The 23,455-nt window shown below is 38.2% G+C and overlaps 1 protein-coding gene across 1 annotated transcript in view; it reads right to left on the bottom strand.

The window, feature by feature from the left end:
* Positions 1 to 2,274: 2,274 nt before the first annotated feature.
* The window catches only part of LOC124790071 (sugar transporter SWEET1-like), a 165,740-nt gene continuing 144,559 nt past the window's right edge, over positions 2,275 to 23,455 (bottom strand). The window contains exons 4-6 of the mRNA XM_047257635.1: positions 20,073 to 20,231; positions 10,150 to 10,269; positions 2,275 to 2,667 (exon numbers count right to left, since the gene is read on the bottom strand). Coding sequence (XP_047113591.1) covers positions 2,581 to 2,667; positions 10,150 to 10,269; positions 20,073 to 20,231 — 366 coding nt within the window. The 3' untranslated portion in view covers positions 2,275 to 2,580. The remainder of the gene's footprint in view (positions 2,668 to 10,149; positions 10,270 to 20,072; positions 20,232 to 23,455) is intronic.

Below are 23,455 nucleotides of genomic sequence, written 5' to 3' on the forward strand. Positions count from 1 at the left end.
GAGTCGAACGCCTTTGAAAGTCGAGAAATATGGCATCAACCTGGGAGCCGGTATCTAGAGGCTGTTGTACATCATGCACAAAGAGGGCCAGCTGTGTATCGCATGACCGCTGTTTCCTAAAATTATGCTGGTTTCTGCAGATGAGCTTCTCAGAGTCTAGAAAGTTCATTATGTCTGAACACAAAATATGTTCCATGATTCTACAACAAATCGATGTCAGTGAAATTGGCCGGTAATTATGTGCATCTGATTTTCTACCCTTTTTATAGATTGCTACGACCTGGGCCTTCTTCCAGTCCCGTGGAACTTTCTGCTGTTCCAATGATCTCTGATAGATGATGGATAAGAATGGTGCTATATTTGTAGCATAGTCAATATATAATCTTACAGGGATACCATCTGTGCCAGATGCCTTCTGTTTATCATCATCAGTTACAGTACCCATACTGTCAGCAAGAGAAGGTATTGAATTATTTGTAGCATTCATAGATTTACGTACGACCAAAATTTTTTGGGGTTATTTTTAGAATCTGCAGATAAAATATTGCTTTCAAATGTGTTAAAAGAATCTCTCATTGTCCTTCTGACAGCTGCTTTCATTTCGCATAATTTCTGTTTGTCAGCGGGGCAGTGACTACGTTTAAAATGACTGTGCAAAATTCTCTGCTTTCTCAGCAACTTCCTAATATGTTTGTTGTACCAAGGTGGATCCATTCCCTCCTTTATATTTTTGCTAGGCACATACTTTTCTAGTACATGGTGGACAATACCTTTAAATTCCGACCACAGTCCCGCAGTGAATGCTTGGAGCTGGCTATGAAGATATTCGAAGCCACAACGACATTATGGTTGCTAATACCTTCTTCTAGATTCACTTCCTCAAAAAGATCAGAACTGTTTGTCGCCAAAATATCTAATATGTTCCCATCTCGAGTTGGTTTTCTAAGCAATTGCTCAAGGTTGTTATGTGGAGAGCACTCCTAGAATAACTTCACACGAATCTTTGCTTCTGCCCCCTGCGATAAATGTGTGGATGCCAGATTAAAGTCTCCACCTATAACTAATGGATAACTTGGATATTTACTTCCTATGTACTCAAGACTTTCCCTGAAACGCAGGCAGCCCTATCCTGAACATGCGTCTGCATCACCATCAATGCCATTCCTCAGGTTCTCACCTTCTCTCTCTACCTCCTCCCCCTACCCCACTCTAGTGGTTCTGCAAACCGACATCCCACCCAAACGTGTGAAGGATGTCACCATCCTCATCGACGACATCATCATCTTCATCCTGCTGCAAGACAACTCACCTCACCTGACAGAGCACCCTGTTCATCAGTCGATCGCCCACTCCTGCCTACTCCCATGTGGGGTCAACCATACGCTCCTCTGAGCTACGGTAACCCCCTTAGGGAGGGTTACAGTTCAAATGCTGCCAGCCGATCACACGGGGGACACAGTCCTCCCCACACTGCTCCATCCTCATGCGCAGGCCAGCGCTTCGTCCATCCACATCACCTACAGGAATTCCACATGGACCTCTCAGTGTGGTACCCGCCGCAACAGCCTCTGGAGCTGGGCATCCCCATCACATCACTGCTGTCTCCCTCACCGCCAGACACCTCCCTCCTGCCATTGTGCTCCACACTGTGGGGGGGAGGGGGGCGGGAAATGGGTGTCATCAAGTACGAACGACATATCTCTGCCATCGCAAGTTCTTTGACTCTGTTAACCTAACGGCCCATGCCATCTTGCTTGTTCAGTAGGCTGTACGACTTTTTGTAATGGGGACGTCTGTAATGAAATATACAGTCTTACAGAAATGAGTGTGCTTCCTTGGGCTATAACCGAACAGAAATCCCACAAGAGTAAACATACTGTAATTTTAGGCAAATTCTACTAAAGTATGACCCTTGTCATTTCTGGTACAACAACCAAAGCCTCTCATTGCAGAATATGTTTTTAGCTATTTTCCATCTCTGGCATTAGAATCCCCCATCACCATCTCTTAGTGGCATTACAGAATTTCCACTTGTTTTATGACTCATCGCCCTTTTCTTCGAGAATTAAGATATCTGAAAATGTTAAAACCAATGAGAAGACCGATAGCTGTCAATTGCTTTTACAAAATCTTCTGAATCAAACAATGACTATGACTTTCAAATGGAGTCTCATACTTTGTGAACCACAAATACATAAGAAAACTGAAGTTGTAAAGTAAAAAATTATCAGAAACAAAAGCACAATTCTCTACATAAGATAAAGCCAAATTTATTAATCACAAGTAAAATATAGTCTCATATAAAATATAATTATCTCACAGCCATTTACATGAAGCCTTTAAAAATTACGTGTATTTGAAAGAAGATTTTTCCCATTTCAACAGAGTATCTAGTTTTCCTCAGGTACATCAATTTAAAATCTTATCACAAAACAGTTATGGATGTAAGTTTCTCAGTCGTAAGTATCATGCACAATCATTTCATTCTTTTCTCCTCATAACACAAAAAATAAACAACCAATAATAAATACATTGCGCTTCTCTTCGGTGCAAAGATGGTGTCCTTTCACTGCGATCTCTTCACTCTGCCTGCACTGGTTGGTCACGGTATATAACAAAAAGCGAGAGCTGAAATGCGCTCAATAGTGTACCAATTACATTTACAATCTGCAAAAATAAGAGAGATTATTAGAACCACACTTTAACAATTACAAATTACACGAAAACTTACTATAAACGAGTGTTGTTTAACACTGATATAATATTATACTTGACTAACTGGAACTGGTCTACAAATGCTTAACCACAACATATCATGCTGCAAAACATAGTGTATTCACAGCTCTGTTTTATGTATGTGGTTTGCTGATCACACAACAGTTAGGAAGAATGACAGGCCTCTTACTGTTTTACGAATACTTGTAAAAAATACATGTAAAAAATGTTAGTTCATCATCTTTTATACACATTAAACAGCACTTTTTTTCCATCTTGTAAGTTCTACACAATATGTTGTCATAACTGTGTTGCGGGGAACTTGACAGTGATGTCATCATGGTCTACGCTTGAACAATTGGGAGCGAATGCAGTCAAAATACTTAAAATTTATGTTGTGCAAATTGTAATTTCACTGACCACTAATAACACAGTTCCACCATATTTAAAATACACCCTAAACTACTGAACATTGCAAACAAAAGCAAAAGGCAAAAGTAAATGTTTTATGTATGTGGTTTGCTGATCACACAACAGTTAGGAAGAGTGACAGGCCTCTTGCTGTTTTACGAATACTTGACAATACATAATAAAATTATTATAAATTTGGCACAAAATACATTGCCCAAGTTAATGAACAGGAGAGTTACTTTTCACAGTGTTACCAGAAATGGCAATCACTGATATTGACACAGTGTTGAGCACTATTTATGAAATTGTGAGGCCCATGTTGCACTTTGCCTGGCGGAGAGTAGCAATAGCATTCTGCTTGTTCTGCTGTAGTTCTTCCAATGTGTGGCAATTATTTGTGTATGCTTAATCATTTAACTTACCACACAGGTAAAAATCATGTGGAGAGTGACCATGTAATATTTGAGGCCAGGAAATTTTACTACCTTTGCTGACTGACCTCACCTCATCAAATACCTCAAGAATTCTTGCCAATAATGCTATTTTCACTGTAACTCCATCTTGCTGAAAATGTCCACATTGTTATTCACCTCCTGTCCATTGATTAACAAATGTCATAAAATACCAAGAACACTTTTCATGAAGGTATATCAAGGAGACTTCTTTGAATCAGGAGGCGACTCATAGTACACGAGCAAGAGGTGCGATAAACTTCAAGTTGTTGTTCACAGCTTGTAACCATTCTTTTCTCACCCTTGTCTTGCATAGAAATGAAATGCAAGAGTATTAACACTGAGCTACATTTATTCTGTGTAGGCATTTTTTGCTGTACTGTTCACATGATCATTTCCCCAGATATCACGTGACTTGCCACTCTTCCCCCCCTACACACACACACACACACACACACACACACACACACACACAAAAAAGTGCCATGTATTTACAGAACAACAACTACAAAGCATTAGTATTCTGACACTCTGACAACACAAGTGTCACAAAGTGCACCACATGTTGCTTCCTGGAAGCAAACTTTTGCTATGCATTTCTCAATTAGTACATTCCGTATTAGAGGGTAGCTGTCATGCATACCAATCGAAGTAGTGCCTGAGATAAAATACCTCAACTGCAACTGAGAAAGGGCAGAACAACAAACTGGGAAGGACAGCTGTCAGCCATCACAGAAGCAGTAACTGAAATTTTAAGTACATTCCATGGTGACACAGTAGATGCTGAGATGATCTATGAGTGCCAGAGTGCTGTAGCCACCATGACTAAGAACACACTCAGTAGGAAGAAGCAGGTGACAGTACAGTCACACACACTTACCACTGGAAAAGGAAGTGACTAAACAGAGCAAACAGAACAATAAGGAAATAGTGAAACTAGGATACAAAGTCACCAGTGAAGAAGATAAGAGCATCAAGAACCATAATTTCATCATATACAGTACCTCGACAAACCAACTACTTGCAGATGACAGTATGTCTGCTTAGGAGGAATAGAGTCAAATGTTGGCAATATCCATCTCATGCAAGTAGGAAAACTGTTGCATCAAGAAGTACTCAAGTTGTACTATGATGAAACTAGTAGAATGACAGCAGGTAACTGCATAGCACTGTCAAATGTCCGAAAGAGAAAAAAAAGCCTACATTCCAAATCATTAGGCCCACAGTTAGCGTGTCATTTGTGAAGTTGACATTGATGTATCGACAGAGGATGTTTTAACAGAATCAATACCTGCAATAAAAGTTATTGGTGCATTAATACCTCCAAAAGCAATATTCCATGTCAATGTTAGGTCTGAAATTAAATCAGAATCATACATGCTAACCCTCATGGGGGAGCAACTTCCTCAGTACATCTATTTGCTTGGGACATGATGTGCAACGAACAACTTTGTGTTATCAGTTAGAATCTGCTACACTTGTCTCATGTTCATACATATAAGTGCGGGAAAGCCAAAGTGACATGCGGTGAGGTCTACTTAACTGCCTGGTGCACCACTGACACAATATGCTGCACGAACTGCAGACAGGCACACGACACAACCAGCAAGAAACTGTGTCCTATGTATGAAAGGCATTAATAACCACATAAATTTGCAGTGCTGCACAACTTTTCAATCAGAGGTGTATCCAAAATCATTCAGAGAAAAGCACATGTACAAGCAGCTAGCCGACGACATTAATAACAGTATACACTAGTGGAAGGCTTATCTATGCAAGCCAAAGGATTATGACTGCCTGTACAAAACTAAGAAACCCCAATACAGTGGTCACTTAGAAATTCCTACTGTGCCTCAAGGTCCGCTGTACACAGAGATCACCTCAGGATTGAAACACCAGACAAGGAATCACACATGGGCCTCTGAAAGAACACCAACCTGACAGAAGAAGCGGAATCCCACATTGTCAAAACAACCACAGATACGCCCTGTAATGGGACTGGTCAGTTCACTTACTGTCACCATGTGATGCAGAATACTTACTATACAAGTTGTAATTATGCATTTGGTATAATTTTGGCAACATATCTACAACAGTCATATATTTACAAAAAGAAAACATGAATATAACACAAAACAAATCATTCTTCAGAAAATATAATTATTTTTATATTTTTGACAACCTCAAAATTGTAATTCCATTTGAGGTCATTTACATTTAAAATAATTATGATTTGTTTAATGTTTCCGTAACTCAGGGCCAGTCATCGTGTGCCAAACGTCATGTGTGCAGCGCGTGTGGGGCAAGACCCAGCCTGTCACTCTGTTTTGCACTGTCCTTCATGGAAGTACCTAGAACAGTGCAACATTTCATTTAACATTGTGGTGTGGCATTTTTCGGTTGACAAAACTCTGATTTCGGCAGACTCGTGGTGTCATTGCTGTCAACCTTCGCTATTTTTTCATGGTATGACAGACGTTCACAGGTCCATTGGCTGTTGCACAAAAAGAGGCCATCTAGCGATCTATCGTCACAATCCTTTAAAATAAATGGGAATGACAGAATAGGCAGATGAGAATTCTCAATTCACGTAAGCGATGGTTACTGCATGTTCCCTATGAAATGACTTTACAATACCATGCAGTGGTTACTGCATGGTCCCTATGAAATGACTTTACAATACCATGCAGAAAGAATTTAAAGATTTAGTTGACTTTGAAAGGGCAAAAAATTATAGCGATCGACAGATGGGATTAATTGTTCTCTACATCAAGAAGCAATGTGTGCTGAATTTGCAGGCATTCGGGATGTGAAGAAATTGGTGGTATGAATATTAAAATTTCTGATGTCACACGCATTATGCCATTGTCATTTGAATCAATTTTTGATGGAACTGAATGAAGAGTGTGGAGACTTCACATATTACTGTGAAGTATGTCTGGAATTACTTTTGGTTTAAAACTCACTATGTTGAATTTATGAAGGAAAAAGGAGTGTAGGAATGAAAATTAGAATATCCGGAATTGACTGCAGACCTCACATTTTAAGTGAACTCAACTTTACACTTGCCCAGAGTAAGACATTGCAAGGTAAATTCTTTCTGATTTGATGGGTATGACTTTCAAAAGAAAACCAAGTTGTAGAAGGGACAAATTCTGACAAAGACAGTCCAATTCCCTAAGCTGACTGGTGTTAGAGGAAACGCAAGGTTTTAAGAATTCATTGTGGCCTTGAAAGAATTACGTACAAAGATAGTTTTACAAAGGTTTTTTTGACACTGACAATCTTGCAACTGTTTTTGAGACCATTTGCCGTTCCAGTTAAAAGCACCCCTGTGCATGTGCAGAATGTAACTGTTGACCTGCAAGTTAATTCCAGTTTTAATAACAAAACTTTTTATATTAAAACTCTCCAGGACGTCTATATTTCTTTCTTCGGATGGTTTCCAAGTCTCCGTAATGAGGTTGCAAAAGTGGTACATTATTTTGATCAACATATTTGTATGATTTTTTTGAAACTATGTAAGAACAGTTATTAAAACAGAACAGTTATTAAAAATGACTTATTTGCAAGCCAAAGGTTGAATCAGAACAAATGAGGGATAGTGAGGATGTGTTGTATGTGGGGAACTTTAATGTAATGGTGAAGGAGGAGGATGAATCATTTGAACCGGCAGAAGAAGGAGATCAGATGTAAAAAGAATGATGTTATAGGTGGGTCAATCAGTTCCAGCTGCAGTTGTTGAATCTGTGAAAATTCGTTAGAAATTATGGAACAAAGAAACAAAGAATGCTCAAAATTAATGGTTTCGAATTTAGAACAATCAATTACAGTTAAGAGTGAAAAAAATCAAGATGCTGTAGAACACCTTGACACAAAAATTTCAAATTTGAGTCATTATGTACAAATAGTACACAGTGAGGTTAACAAACTTGGAAAAAGAATTATAGGTCTAGAAACAAAAACGGAGAAATATATGAGCTGAGTAATGTAATCGGGGGGGGTGGGGGTGGGGGGGGGGGGAGTAGATTCTGATAGGGAGACAAACAAAAATGCCTTTGAAAATGTTTATTCTGAAATTAAAAATGTTCATAAAAATTTAAAGTCTTTCATCTCAAAACAAGAAACCAATGTTGAAACAAATTTATTACTGGAAAGAGAAACAAATACAGAATGTCTAGTCCAGTGTAACCTACAGTAGAACAGCCATACAGACCTGTGACACTTCCTGGCAGATTAACATCTGTGATTGCATCCAAGAAATTATTAAGTGAACAATTAAAAAGGCAATGACTATCTAAGCTAGTTTTCCTCAAACCTAGTTGGAAACCAGGTGACAGGCTGAAATTCGACAGGAGAACCATTAGGAAAGAAGAAGCATTCAAAACTCTCATTGGACTGATTCTTCAGTAGTGTTTGTCAGCCCAGGGACCGTTACTAGTCATGATTAGTACAGGAGATAGAGAAGGTCCACAGAACAGCAGCACATTTTGTCATAGATTCACTTAGTAAATGTGAGAACATCACTGAGATGTTCATCCAACTCAGATCGCACATGCTACAAGAGATGTGTAGTGCAGAATTTGGACATTTGTTGTTAAAATTATGAGAGCATACATTCTAAGAAGAGCCAAGTAACATACTGCTTTCTCCCATGTATCTTGCAAAATGACCACAAAAGGAAAATTAGAACAATTTGAATTCATATGGCATCTTACTGGCAGTTGTTCTTACCATGCAGCATTTGCAAATGGAATAGATGGGTGGAGGGGGAGAGTGATGGAAGAAGTAATGCCCATTGCACACTGCAAGCTGGTTTACAAAATGTAGATTTAAATGTAGATCTAGCTGATCGTAAATCAGAAAAATAGATTAGAAACACCAAGAAGTGGAAATCTTTACATGATTAGGTTTAAATAACAAGGTCCCAAATGAATCTGATTGTGAACTCATGGGGACAAGAGTAACAAGGGATGGTGGACTTGGTTAATAATTAGATGTTTCTACCAAAACCCAGATCATACATATCAGTCATTCCAAGATGGCCTAAATTCCACAGAAATTCCCTAAACGCTTGATAGTAGTAGGTGACAACTTTAATTTGCCCAGTGTCATTTGGGAAAATTACACTTACATTACCATCAGTGAGGACAAACAATCTTGTGATGCAGTACAAAACACATGGTCAGACAACTGCATCAAACAACTAGAATTCTTTCGATCTTCTGGACACAGATAAACCAATCTTTTGAGTGTGTAACTGACGAGAGACAGATTAGTGGCAAAACGATGATCAAGAAAGCTAGGAAAGTATTCACGGTTGGTTGAACTGATAAGACAGTCACTAACAACTGTAAACATTTAGATCAAATCCAACAAATGCAGAGCAACAGTGGTTAGTGGTCCAAGACATTATAAAGAGCAGTCTACTTAAATCCACAGCAATTAAAGTAATAAAAGATGACAAAGACCCACCTTGCTTTAGCCCCTTAACATAATAATTTTTTTCAAATTATGTTCGAAATATATATATTTCTTTTATTAATGAAAAACCTTGTGGCGTTTCTGGCGCAGAGCACCCTATCTTAGTGACTTTGGCTTCTTTGAACCGCTTTGTTCTAGTGCACCTTTCGGTGCGTAACTTTTTCTACTGCCATGTTTGTTTGTTACATATCAGTGATTAATAAATGTATATTCAATACTTAGTATGTGTTATCTCCAACTGATCCTATGTGATAACCACAATGGTGACCCCGACATTGTCATTGTCGTGTCCCCTGTATGGTGAATAATACACTACCCTTTTTGTGATATTGTTGTTATTGAATGCTGGGAAACTAACAGAGAAATCTTAAGTCACCTCTCATGCTTCAGTAAAAAGGACTATGCATGAAACATACAATAATTTCCAGAGTATCCCCCCAGAAAGTTACCACCAGAAAGTTCTTGTTAATTCTTGTGATAGTCGGTGAATGGATTCCAACTTTCCATCCAGGCTCTTGTGGATTAAAACAGAAGACAACAGACATAAAGTCAACATATTAAATTTCACATAACAAAATTTATTCACAGATGAGGACACTACCAGACCAATGCTTGACAATAACACACATACTCAGAAAGGAGAAATACTGAAACTACTGCATGCACGAATAGCACTCCTGAAAGAAAGGATATTGCAGGGGAATGGTTGTCACAACGTAGTGTACACCCTGCTGCAGAGTGAAAAATTCATTCTGGAAACACTCCTCTAGCTTGTGCCTATGGCATTTCTCCACAATAGCCTCTCTTACAGGAGTGCTAGTCCCAATAGATATCCAGGATAGTTTCTGTGAAGTTCTAAAAAGAGCATTTATTTAAATGCACAGACAGAATTCAGATATAAAGAAGTTAATCTCTTTATATAAACACTTTTGTGTTCTGTCTAATATTAACATAGTTCTCCCCATTAGTGAAATTTATCACAGTGACATACTTCACAGGTGGACAAATCTTACTGAAACAATAAACGTAAAAAATATTGCAGTTTGCACAAGGCAGTAGAAATTAACAAACAGTAAGTGTGGCTTACCTTCATGAATGGATCCCCCAATAGAGTTCCATATATTAACCATTGTACTGATGACAAAAATGTCATTAATATAATAGGAAATGGAAGAGAACGTGTACTTCTTGATCTTATAACCTTGTGCTGATGTGGAGAAAATAAAAAATTAGAAAATCAAATTAAATCTGAATGATTCGTGTAACATGGGCAGTGATATACCTAAATTTTTGATAGTTGTAATTAATTAATAATGTCTTCATAAATCGTAGTTATAATCCATTATATTATTAGCTGAGAAGAAGTTGCCTAAAGACAATATTCTTCAGACAAAACAAAACAAACTTTCCTACATTAAAGCCAGACTACTCATACAACTGTCAACATCAAGCAGTGTGTGTGTGTGTGTGTGTGTGTGTGAGAGAGAGAGAGAGAGAGAGAGAGAGAGAGAGAGAGAGAGAGAGAGAGAGAGAGACCCTTTCATTTCGAGTCCCTGCTACATGGAGATTTTCTCTCGACAGTTTTGTTACTTAAGAATTCAGATTGTATAATTCACTGCTAGTATAATTTTAAGATACTAGAGCCTTCTACTCTCTACTTCTCATTCTCATCAGCAGTGGGTGAGTCCTACAGCAGTATGTTACATGATCTTGCAGCAACGAAGCCCATAAATATACAGTGTTACCACTTCAACAGGTTAGTTAATTCAGAATTTGGTATCAAGTCAGCACTGGAATGCACGTTCAAGTGAATTCAGGAAATTTTCATATGCTCTAAGCATGTACTCATCCAGAAGGAACAGCTTCGTGTTTGGCTTCAAAAAGACTAAATGTAAAGTATCATTAATGCCACATACAATGTGACAATTTCAGATTAATTTAGTAATGATACATTGAACACACATCTGTAAGTATACAGCTTCAAAGATGATTACTTTTAATTACACTCCAATCTGATGGGATGTACGGCACGGACTTCCAGCACACACTGGTTGTTGACATAATTACCAACTATATACGTGAAAGTAAGGTGGTTTGGCAAAACAGGACAATTCTGATGCAAGAGTTAAAGCCTCTCCCAACCCACTGCATATACTTTAGTCACTTTTAATCAGTTCTTTTATTCCTTTTACTAAAAGTTAACAAATTTATGAAATGCTGCCTCTTCATAATCTTTATACCAAGAATTTCAACAACAGAAAAACACTGGCACTGTGGGGGAAGTGCAAGACTTGAACTCAAATTCTTAATTCTTACCTACAAGTAATATAGCAAGGCACACAATCTGATTATCATCTCACAGCCCAAAACTGGCCATGAAATGAAGAAGAAACCAACACTGTGTACAACAGCTGTAGTGAAATGTGTCTTCTACAAACAGCAGACATGGTGCTTTGTTTTAGATCTCACAGCTGACCTTTTTTGTGGAATGGTAGCTTTTGGGAATCCATCAGGAGAAAGGGAGGTAGTTTTGATGTTGACTGTGAATTAGTATAGTATTATTTTTGTTAGAAATAGTGTTGTTGGTGGTTTGCAACATAAATCAAAATACTGCAAAACAAGTTATACTGGGGCACGAAACACAGCAGCTGTTGTGTCAAACAACAGACACAAAATACAAATTAAGGTAGTCCTGAATCACTCAGTACAGTATCATTTCGATGATATAACACAATATGCAATAAATCTGCCACTTGTGGCTGCAGGTGACATAAAATGATATCTCTACTGTGTTACAGGAAAATTAGCAGTAGATACAAACTGAAGCTGAAAAATACATGTTTTAAATAAAAGTAAAGCAAATGCTAGAGGAATACTGAAGTCTACAACATATGACCAAAAAGATGATAAATATCAAGTAATCTCCACGCAAATAATTTAAAATATTATTTCTCCTGAAATGCAGAAAGATCCCTTTCAAAATGTATGCTCATATCAATAAAACATTCAGGACAAGTAAGATAAAAAAGAAGTATACTGTCAAGACAGACTAACCTTAATAATAAGCTAGAAGAGTACAGAGCCAAAACTAAAATCAACACCGTGAAGAAACAGTATTAAATTCACATTTAATAGTTGTAGAATGATTATGTGATGACACATGTTCATCAAACAGTGCAACACAGTTTATAGAACAAAAATAAAGGGACAAATGTCCCAGTGTAAGTTCAGCTGTATAATAGTTTCACCAAACACAAAACTTCCACATTAATGTAACAGATTGCAAAATACAGGGTGATTATAATTAAAGTTAATCTTTCAAATTGCTGTAGAAATAACACCACTGGCCAGAATGACGTCAAATGTTATCGGAGAAGGGGGGAAATGTATGGCGGAAGAAAAATAAATAGCTACAAAATGCAGCAATAGATGGCGCTGTAAGCACCATAATTTAATAGTGGTCGACAAGAAATGACAAATGAACTGTACTACTCAGTGTGCATGGGTGTACAGGCGTGATACTCTTAGTTACCTAAGCCCACCTACCACGGCAAGGTTATATCACATTGGATGGGAAAAATCAGTTTTTAATTGTCCTGAGGTCAAAAACTGTATAAAAAGCTTCAATCATTGGTTTTTAATTGTCCAGAGGGGAAAAAACCCATAAAAAGCATCAGTCACTTCAGTTTTTAATTCAAAAATGGTTCAAATGGCTCTAAGCACTTTGGGACTTAACATCTGAGGTCATCAGTCCCCAGACACAGAACTACTTAAGCCTAACTAACCTAAGGACATCACACACATTCATGCCCGAGGCAAGATTCAAACCTGCGACCGTAGCAGCAGTGGGGTTCCGGACTGAAGCGGCTAGAACCGCTTGGCCACAGCAACTGACTGGTTTTTAATTGTGCTGAGGCTAAAAACCACATAAAAAGGATCAATCAAAATCAAATTGGATTATTAGTTTCCTTGTGACTGGCACAAAACGTTCAATACGCTGTCCACTGTTTCCTACAAGTTGAAATCAAGAAACAGCATGTTCCACAATTGATCGAAGTGTTTCCTGGGTCACATTCAGAATGTGTTGCACAATGGGTGTCTTCTATGCAGCTAAGCCTGCAATTGGAACACTGAACACAACGTCTTTCAGATAGTCCCACAGCCAGAAGTCACACGGATTGAGATCAGGTGATCGGGATGGCCAGGCTATAGGGAAATGGTGGCTGATAATTCTAGCATTTCCGTAATGGCACTTCAGCATGTGCTTATCTGGATTTGCAGAGGTGTGCCATCCTACATAAAAATGACCCCATCCACACATCCACGCCATTGGAGAGCTGGAATGACGTGGCTGAGCAAAAGACACTCATAGTGCTTACCGGTTGCGGTACAGGTAACATGACCGGAAGCACCTGTCTCTTAGGAAAAATACCCTTTGATAAATGATGCCGTAAACTCGCACCACACAGTGACCTTTTCAGGATGAAGTGGTACGTTGTATTGCATGTGGACTTTTTGTTGCCCATATTTGATAATTCTGCATATTGACAAATCCTGTTAGATGGAAGTGGGCTTCACCTGTCCACAAAATCTTCCTCGGTCAATCATTGTCCACTTCCATGTGAGCAAGAAATTCTAAACCAAAGGTCTCTCTTGCTGGCAGGTCAACAGGAGGCAACTCGTGTACATATTTAATTTTGAATGCATAGCAAAGAAGGATGTTTCATAGGATTTTATGCACCGTGCTCATGGGTATGTCCAATGTTCAGGCAATTCTCCGTACTCTACACTTTTACACACCACCATTCGCCTCCTCCTGCATTGATGTGGCCACTGTTTCCACTGATGTTAAATCAATTCGTTTCCTCCTTCTACCAGGTTGCACACCAAAAGAACCCGTCTTTTCGAATTTCTGAATCATTTTCTCCAGGCCCACAGCAGTCATCAGACCAATGCCTTTTTTTCAAACCCTTCGGTGTCCAGAACTTCTGCAGAGTGATGTGTGCACAGTCATCGTTCTTGTAATACAGCTTTACAAGCAGAGCATGATCCTGCATTGAGACAGTCATGGCGAATGTCGCAGACATGAAAGGAGGAAAAGCTGTGTACCCGGTGTGTTCATACCAACTGCAATGGGTCGTGCGCATGACAGGTGTTTTCATTTACGTATTCTGACACATACAGCACCTTCTATTGATCAATTTTCATACTACATTTTTTTTTCTTCTGCCTTATGTTTTCCCCCTGCTCCGATAATATTCCATTGAAATTTGATGTCATTCTGACCAGTAGTGTTACTTCTACAACATTTTGAAAGTTTAACTTTATAATCACTCTGTATACAGGGTGTTACAAAAAGGTACGGCCAAACTTTCAGGAAACATTCCTCACACTCAAATAAAGAAAAGATGTTACGTGGACATGTGTCCAGAAACACTTAATTTCCATGTTAGACCTCATTTTAGTTTCGTCAGTATGTACTGTACTTCCTCGATTCACCGCCAGTTGGCCCAATTGAAGGAAGGTAATGTTGACTTTGGCGCTTGTGTTGACATGCAACTTATTGCTCTACAGTACTAGCATCAAGCACATCAGTACGTAGCATCAACAGGTTAGTGTTCATCATGAACGTGGTTTTGCAGTCAGTGCAATGTTTACAAATGCGGAGTTGGCAGATGCCCATTTGATGTATGGATTAGCACGGGGCAATAGCCGTGGTGCGGTACGTTTGTATCGAGACAGATTTCCAGAATGAAGGTGTCCCGACAGGAAGACGTTCGAAGCAATTGATTGGCGTCTTAGGGAGCATGGAACATTCGAGCCTATGACTCGCGACTGGGGAAGACCTAGAACGACGAGGACACCTGCAATGGACGAGGCAATTCTTCGTGCAGTTGACGATAACCCTAATGTCAGCGTCAGAGAAGTTGCTGCTGTACAAGGTAACGTTGACCACGTCACTGTATGGAGAGTGCTACGGGAGAACTAGTTGTTTCCGTACCATGTACAGCGTGTGCAGGCACTATCAGCAGCTGATTGGCCTCCACAGGTACACTTCCGCAAATGGTTCATCCAACAATGTGTCAATCCTCATTTCAGTGCAAATGTTCTCTTTACGGATGAGGCTTCATTCCAACGTGATCAAATTGTAAATTTTCACAGTCAACATGTGTAGGCTGACGAGAATCCGCATGCAATTGTGCAATCACGTCATCAACACAGATTTTCTGTGAACGTTTGGGCAGGCATTGTTGGTGAAGTCTTGATTGGGCCCCATGTTCTTCCACCTACGCCCAATGGAGCATGTTATCATGATTTCATATGGGATACTCTACCTGTGCTGCTAGAACATGTGCCTTTACAAGTACGACACAACATGTGGTTCATGCACGATGGAGCTCCTGCACATTTCAGTCGAAGTGTTCGTACGCTTCTCAACAACAGATTCGGTGACCGATGGATTGGTAGAGGCGGACTAATTCCATGGCCTCCATGCTCTCCTGACCTCAACCCTCTTGACTTTCATTTATGGGGGCATTTGAAAGCTCTTGTCTACGCAACCCCGGTACCAAATGTAGAGACTCTTCGTGCTCGTATTGTGGACGGCTGTGATACAATACGCCATTCTCCAGGGCTGCATCAGCGCATCAGGGATTCCATGCGACGGAGGGTGGATGAATGTATCCTCGCTAACGGAGGACATTTTGAACATTTCCTGTAACAAAGTGTTTGAAGTCACACTGGTACGTTCTGTTGCTGTGTGTTTCCATTCCATGATTAATGTGATTTGAAGAGAAGTAATAAAATGAGCTCTAACATGGAAAGTAAGCGTTTCCGGACACATGTCCCCATAACATATTTTCTTTCTTTGTGTATGAGGAATGTTCCCTGAAAGTTTGGCCATACCTTTTTGTAACACCCTGTATACACATTATTAGTAAGTGCATTAAGTAGCAGAATTCTATTGCGCAATGTAGTTTTCAGAACTGTTTAATAATGCCCCTGAAATAATGGAAAGAGCCTCTGATTTTTGTTTTGTGGAATTCACAATGTTCTGTTTTCTGTTATTTGCTCTTGACAGTACGTCGCATGGGTTCAATTCTAAGTCAAAGTTTTGTGTCTGTTCATCCTCACAAGAGGTGAGTCCCTTTCATCCTGGGTATGAGTGACCTGTCCTTCCTTTTTAACCTTCCCCACATACCCTGAGGAAAGAACTATTACTTCTGAAAGCTAGGATAGTGTTGTGTATTTTTCTCTCTGCCTTTGGCAGTACTACCCAACCACGATGTTATTGCACTTGGACTTTTATTAATAATACATGGTGATATTACAGCAAACAATACAATTGTGACTAAGGACAATGTCAATGCTTTCAGCTCAGCTGTGCATATACTGGTACAAGTGTGTGTCTTGTCTGCGAACGAACTTGTACTATTCAGTGACTCCAAAGTGTAATAATATTGTGTTCAACTAATACCAATATCTCATGTTCTCAAGGTAAGCACTGGTCAGCAGTTCAGTCTCATAATTTTTAAGTAAAGGCTGTATCTTACAAGAAAAATATTCATCATGTTTTATTTATTTTTTGATAGCATATGGCGCCTGTTAAAATGTAAATAATTAGAGAATTCTGAAGTTACTATGAACACAATACAGGATTATCTACAATTTGTGCAGAAACCAGGCTGCAGTTACAACAGTTGAGGCTGTAGTTGAGAAGAGCATGGAACAAGGTTGTAGTCTATCCATCATATTATTCAATCTGTACATACAGCAGGGTGTCATATTATTCAATCTGTAAATACAGCAGGGAGTAAAAGAAAGCAAGAAAAATTTTAGAAAAAAAAAGTTCAGGAAAAACAAATAAAAACTTTACAGTTTGCTAATAATATTGTAATTGTTTCAGAGACAGCAATGGACCTGGAAGTTGTGATGTAATTGACTAGTTTATCTTTGCACAATGAGTCCAAAATTAGTAAACACATGTTACAAAATTGTCATTCTATGCTGTGGGAACATGCTTAAATGGGCATGACTGTTATTGTGACACTGTTCTGTCATAAAACAGTTTTTGGTAGGAGATGTATAAATTATGCTCCTTTGTAGAAAGCTTTGCTACGTTTCATGCATCCAAGATGTGTGGGTTATTTTGAAGAGCTCTGAATAAAGATTATTTAGAATTATAATTGTGTACTTATTCATTCCACATTCATATATTATATTGACACATATGACCACACTGTCAAAAATCATCAAAATATACACATAAAAATTTAATAGTGTTATAAAGTCCTAATTTCTGAATTGTAAGTAATTTAAAATATTAGTGAAAAACACAAATATGGAAAAACACCACAAACTTGACATTCAAAAATCAATGTTGTAATAAGTTGCTATTTTGTAGAGATTTGTTAGTTACAAAGGCTGTTAAAGAGAATGGATAATGCCTTTGAAAAAGGTGTACGTCAACATGATACTGGGGAAACTGGATCGGGAAATAAGACATGTAAAAAACTAGAGTAGTTCTCCTATTTTGGCAGGAAGGCAGCTGACTATGGCAGGAGTAAAGAAGAAGTAAAACGTCAACTGGCAGTAGCAAGAAAAGCCTTTCTGTAAAAGAGAAAAAATATAAGTTTTATAGAAATTTTTTCTGAAGGTATTTGTCTAGTGTCTGGAAGTGGAACATGGACAATAAACAGTACGAACAAGAAAAGAATAGAAGGAAGCTCTTTGAAATACGGTGCTACAGACAAATGCTGAAGATTAGATAGGAAGATAAGATAACTAATAAAGAGGTACCGCATCAATTTGGGATAAAAAAAGCATTATGGTACAACCGACTAGAAGAAGGGCTAGACTGATACGGCACCTCCTGAGGCACCAAAAGATAGATAATTTGGTAAAAAAATGTAGAGAAAGACTGAGATTTGAATACTATAAGCAGTAGGTCGCAGTACTTATACAGAAACAAAGACACTTTTAATTTAATTTGACTTAATTTATCAGGTTCCATAAACAAGCAGAAAAGCTACTTGGTCTTGGAACTAATCACTAAATGATTCACAGAAAAGTAAAGAGAAAATTTAAAAAGCAATAAAGACCACTAAAATTTTAAAAAAATAAACTAAAATGACTTTAAACATTGTGTACAGTAAACAATTAGCAACTCGCTAAATTACTGTGATTTATTTCTACACACAGTAAAAGTGTTTCCCACAGCCATGCCTTTCAAATTAGATTTGAAAATATAGGGTCTATCAATCATCTTTAATGTTGTTGATTTGTCAATTCTCAGTTGCTAGTTAATGTTTGTGTGCAACTGTATTTTTCCAATTTATGTTTTGCCATGAACATTATTTCAAAAAAGCAAAGAAAAATTAATGAGGGCTCCTTGGAGGAACAAAGTAACTTTGAACCACATAGTTCAGCTGTGAGATGGATGTGAAGGACATGAGAAGAAGAAGAAGACAAATGCCAAGTTAAATGGGATCCACAATTTTCCGGTATCCAGAACTGCACTCATACACTAACACTATCTTTTTTCTTCCTATACTGAAAGTGGATCTTGAAACAGCCAGAATTAATGATATTTATGAAAAAGCTGATTTGTATAAGAGAAAAGACAGGACATTATCACCAGTACAAAGTGCCAAAGTTAACATGCAGCACCTGCTTTGCAGAGACTTTGGTTAAGTAAAGCTAATTGTAATGTATCTGAATTCCATTTCAGCAGCTGGCATATATTATATTTTTCACATAGTTGCTTGCTACTGCCCACTCAAGTACATATAGTCAGTTAATTCTTAAACAAACAATATTGAAACAGTACATTTCATGCTTACTCGCCCACTGTCAAAATGATCCATCACAATATGATGCAGAAAGGCACTCAGTCTATGATATTACACTGAGCCCAGTGCAAGGGATGAATAGCAAATGGATTTGGAAGTCAGTTTACTTTTGAAATATGCCCAGCAGAAAGCTTCTGGTTCATCAACCATGGGTGGGTACATAATCCAATGTGGTTTCTTAGCATTTAAGGATAGCACATGCTATCTATATAACACCAGCAAACTTTGAAATGTTGCAGAAACCTGTTCTCTGATTTATCCACACAGGATGACGAGCAACACCCCCCCCCCCCCTCCCCCCGACACCAAAGTAAATGGAGCTCCAGGTTGGAATTATTGTTGAAGTTAATCTTATTACTTTTTATATTAGGCTTGCTTTATGTTTAACGTGACTGCAGTAGAAATGTAGTAAAGAGGCTGTCACAGACACTGCTAAGCCCCTGCCTGCATTAGGTAATGGCAGCTTCTCACAACTAGGTGTCTATAATGACTGCTCTCCAAGTAAAAGAGGCAGCTTATGACTGACAATGTGATATTCAAAAGATTGCTGCTGTCAACTTTTTGCACAAGTTTGATTCTTGGGAAAGCTCAGTTCTATGTGACAAAGAGTTGTATCTTAAATGAGAAAGTAAGAGTCCTTTTTTTAAATTGTGTGTTACCACATATTATAAACAATTAATTATGTAAGAGAGTAACAGATATCTGAAGGCAACAATGCAGATCCCAGAAGTTTAGTTAATATTTCAATTCAACGAGTGTCTTGAATCATGCATCAGCAACAACATTCACTTTTGCAGATTTTTAATATTGAAGTGTTGAAAGTAGAATTACATATACAGTTAAATCATTATTATTGATTATCCACAAAAACAAGACAAAGCCTGCTTCAAGATAAAAATGAGAACTGAGAGATACAGCAGAGTCAAAGTACATAAAATTTCGATAACTGAATTCATATTAAAGTGAACAGTTTTTTTTTAGTGGAGGAGATATGTAATAGCTTATCTAAGCATCAGTTTATTAACTAACATATTTATTTATAGAAGGAAAGTTATTAGGAGCTAAAACAAGGCAAAAATTATAAATAACAACTAAGACAAAAATTATAAACAACAACTAAGAGAGATATTACCAGTTGCATAACAACTTGTATACTCACCAAGGTCATCAATGGCGCAGCAAAGAACATGATGGTCACAAATGTACATAAGAGACCCATGTGATATCTCTTTCTGTCTGGATTTGTGTCAAAGTATAAATACAGAAGTGTTAATAGCAACACCACAATGAATACAGACATGTACTTCAATACCTGTGACTGCAACAGAAATTAATACTGGTTAACAAAAAAATGAAAAACATACACCAATATATATTTTCGAGTAAATATTATCATATATCTCTCGCCATAAATTATTAAGTAGAAACTACATTAAATAAACTGTCATTTGAACTTGAAGCTCATTTATAGTAATTGTTGTTGTTGTTGTGGTCTTCAGTCCTGAGACTGGTTTGATGCAGCTCTCCATGCTACTCTATCCTGTGCAATCTTCTTCATCTCCCAGTACCTACTGCAACCTACATCCTTCTGAATCTGCTTAGTGTATTCATCTCTTCGTCTCCCCCTATGATTTTTACCCTCCACGCTGCCCTCCAATACTAAATTGGTGATCCCTTGATGCCTCAGAACATGTCCTACCAACCGATCCCTTCTTCTGGTCAAGTTGTGCCACAAACTTCTCTTCTCCCAAATCCTATTCAATACTTCCTCGTTAGTTATGTGATCTACCCATCTAATCTTCAGCATTCTTCTGTAGCATCACATTTCAAAAGCTTCTATTCTCTTCTTGTCCAAACTATTTACCGTCCATGTTTCACTTCCATACATGGCTACACTCCATACAAATACTTTCAGAAATAACTTCCTGACACTTAAATCTATACTCAATGTTAACAAATTTCTCTTCTTCAGAAACGCTTTCCTTGCCATTGCCAGTCTACATTTTATATCCTCTCTACTTCGTCCATCATCAGTTATTTTGCTCCCCAAATAGCAAAACTCCTTTACTACTTTAAGTGTCTCATTTCCTAATCTAATACCCTCAGCATCACCCGACTTAACTCGACTACATTCCATTATCCTCGTTTTGCTTTTGTTGATGTTCATCTTATATCCTCCCTTCAAGACACCATCGATTCCGTTCAACTGCTCTTCCAAGTCCTTTGCTGTCTCTGCCAGAATTACAATGTCATCGGCGAACCTCAAAGTTTTTATTTCTTCTCCATGGATTTTAATACCTACTCCAAATTTTTCTTTTGTTTCCTTTACTGCTTGCTCAATATAGAGATTGAATAACATCGGGGAGAGGCTACAACCCTGTCTTACTCCCTTCCCAACCACTGCTTCCCTTTCATGTCCCTCAACTCTTATAACTGCCATCTGGTTTCTGTACAAGTTGTAAATAGCCTTTCGCTCCCTGTATTTTACCCCTGCCACCTTTAGAATTTGAAAGAGAGTATTCCAGTCAACATTGTCAAAAGCTTTCTCTAAGTCTACAAATGCTAGAAACGTAGGTTTGCCTTTCCTTAATCTTTCTTCTAAGGTAAGTCGTAAGGTCAGTATTGCCTCACGTGTTCCAGTATTTCTACGGAATCCAAACTGATCTTCCCCGAGGTCGGCTTCTACTAGTTTTTCCATTCGTCTGTAAAGAATTCGTGTTAGTACTTTGCAGCTGTGGCTTATTAAACTGATGGTTCGGTAATTTTCACATCTGTCAACACCTGCTTTCTTTGGGATTGGAATTATTATATTCTTCTTGAAGTCTGAGGGTATTTCGCCTGTTTCATACATCTTGCTCACCAGATGGTAGAGTTTTGTCAGGACTGGCTCTCCCAAGGCCGTCAGTAGTTCCAATGGAATGTTGTCTACTCCGGGGGCCTTGTTTCGACTCAGGTCCTTCAGTGCTCTGTCAAACTCTTCACGCAGTATCATATCTCCCATTTCATCTTCATCTACATCCTTTTCCATTTCCATAATATTGTCCTCAAGTGCATCGCCCTTGTATAGACCCTCTATATACTCCTTCCACCTTTCTGCTTTCCCTTCTTTGCTTAGAACTGGGTTTCCATCTGAGCTCTTGATGTTCATACATGTGGTTCTCTTATCTCCAAAGGTCTCTTTAATTTTCCTGTAGGCAGTATCTATCTTACCCCTAGTGAGATAAGCCTCTACATCCTTACATTTGTCCTCTAGCCATCCCTGCTTAGCCATTTTGCACTTCCTGTCGATCTCATTTTTGAGACGTTTGTATTCCTTTTTGCTGCTTCATTTACTGCATTTTTATATTTTCTCCTTTCATCAATTAAATTCAATATTTCTTCTGTTACCCAAGGATTTCTACTAACCCTCTTCTTTTTACCTACTTGATCGTCTGCTGCCTTCACTACTTCATCCCTCAGAGCTACCCATTCTTCTTCTACTGTATTTCTTTCCCCCATTCCTGTCAATTGTTCCATTATGCTCTCCCTGAAACTCTGTACAACCTCTGGTTCTTTCAGTTTATCCAGGTCCCATCTCCTTAAATTCCCACCTTTTTGCAGTTTCTTCAGTTTTAATCTACAGGTCATAACCAATAGATTGTGGTCAGAGTCCACATCTGCCCCTGGAAACGTCTTACAATTTAAAACCTGGTTCCTAAATCTCTGTCTTACCATTATATAATCTATCTGATACCTTTTAGTATCTCCAGGGTTCTTCCATGTATATAACCTTCTATCATGATTCTTAAACCAAGTGTTAGCTATGATTAAGTTGTGCTCTGTGCAAAATTCTATCAGGCGGCTTCCTCTTTCATTTCTTAGCCCCAATCCATATTCACCTACTACGTTTCCTTCTCTCCCTTTTCCTACACTCGAATTCCATAGTAATTATACATAGCTTTTTCCACCATATTGTTACTCAATGTACAGTTAATTTAAATTTCAACATTCTGAGAAAAACAAATACATCAGATATCAACACTTTCAAACAAATTCTACAAGTAGAAGTAAAACAATAGAAATAATTATGATGGTAAATGTATTTATTTGTAACAAACCAACAAAAAATAAAAAGATAATGGCACTGAAAGTAGAACAAAATACAGAAGTATAAATCATTCACTGGGTTTTTTGGGGATAGAGTAGCTAATACGTCCAACATTTATATTTTGTGTATCATCATTAAACTAGTAGATAGGAAAAAGTTAATAGTGATGAGACTACCGGTAGTAACAGAAAAAAACAAGCTAACGTATGAAAAAATGGAATGGGTTAACCAAATTATGAAACAAAAAAGTGTTGAATACAAAATATGAAAAAAGGTGAAATATCCTTTCAAAAGGGGAAGGTGAGGGGGAAATTCTGCATCTGATGGTGTGCACAAATTATATATCATGGGGGGGGAGGGGGGGGGGGGTGAAAGAAGAAGTAGGGAATATGAAGTAACAGACTCTCTTCTGACATTCCATGTACATTCCAGTGCATACCGGTAGCCACTTGGAA

This window comes from Schistocerca piceifrons, chromosome 3 (genome assembly GCF_021461385.2).
Source record: "Schistocerca piceifrons isolate TAMUIC-IGC-003096 chromosome 3, iqSchPice1.1, whole genome shotgun sequence".
NCBI lineage: Eukaryota > Metazoa > Arthropoda > Insecta > Orthoptera > Acrididae > Schistocerca > Schistocerca piceifrons.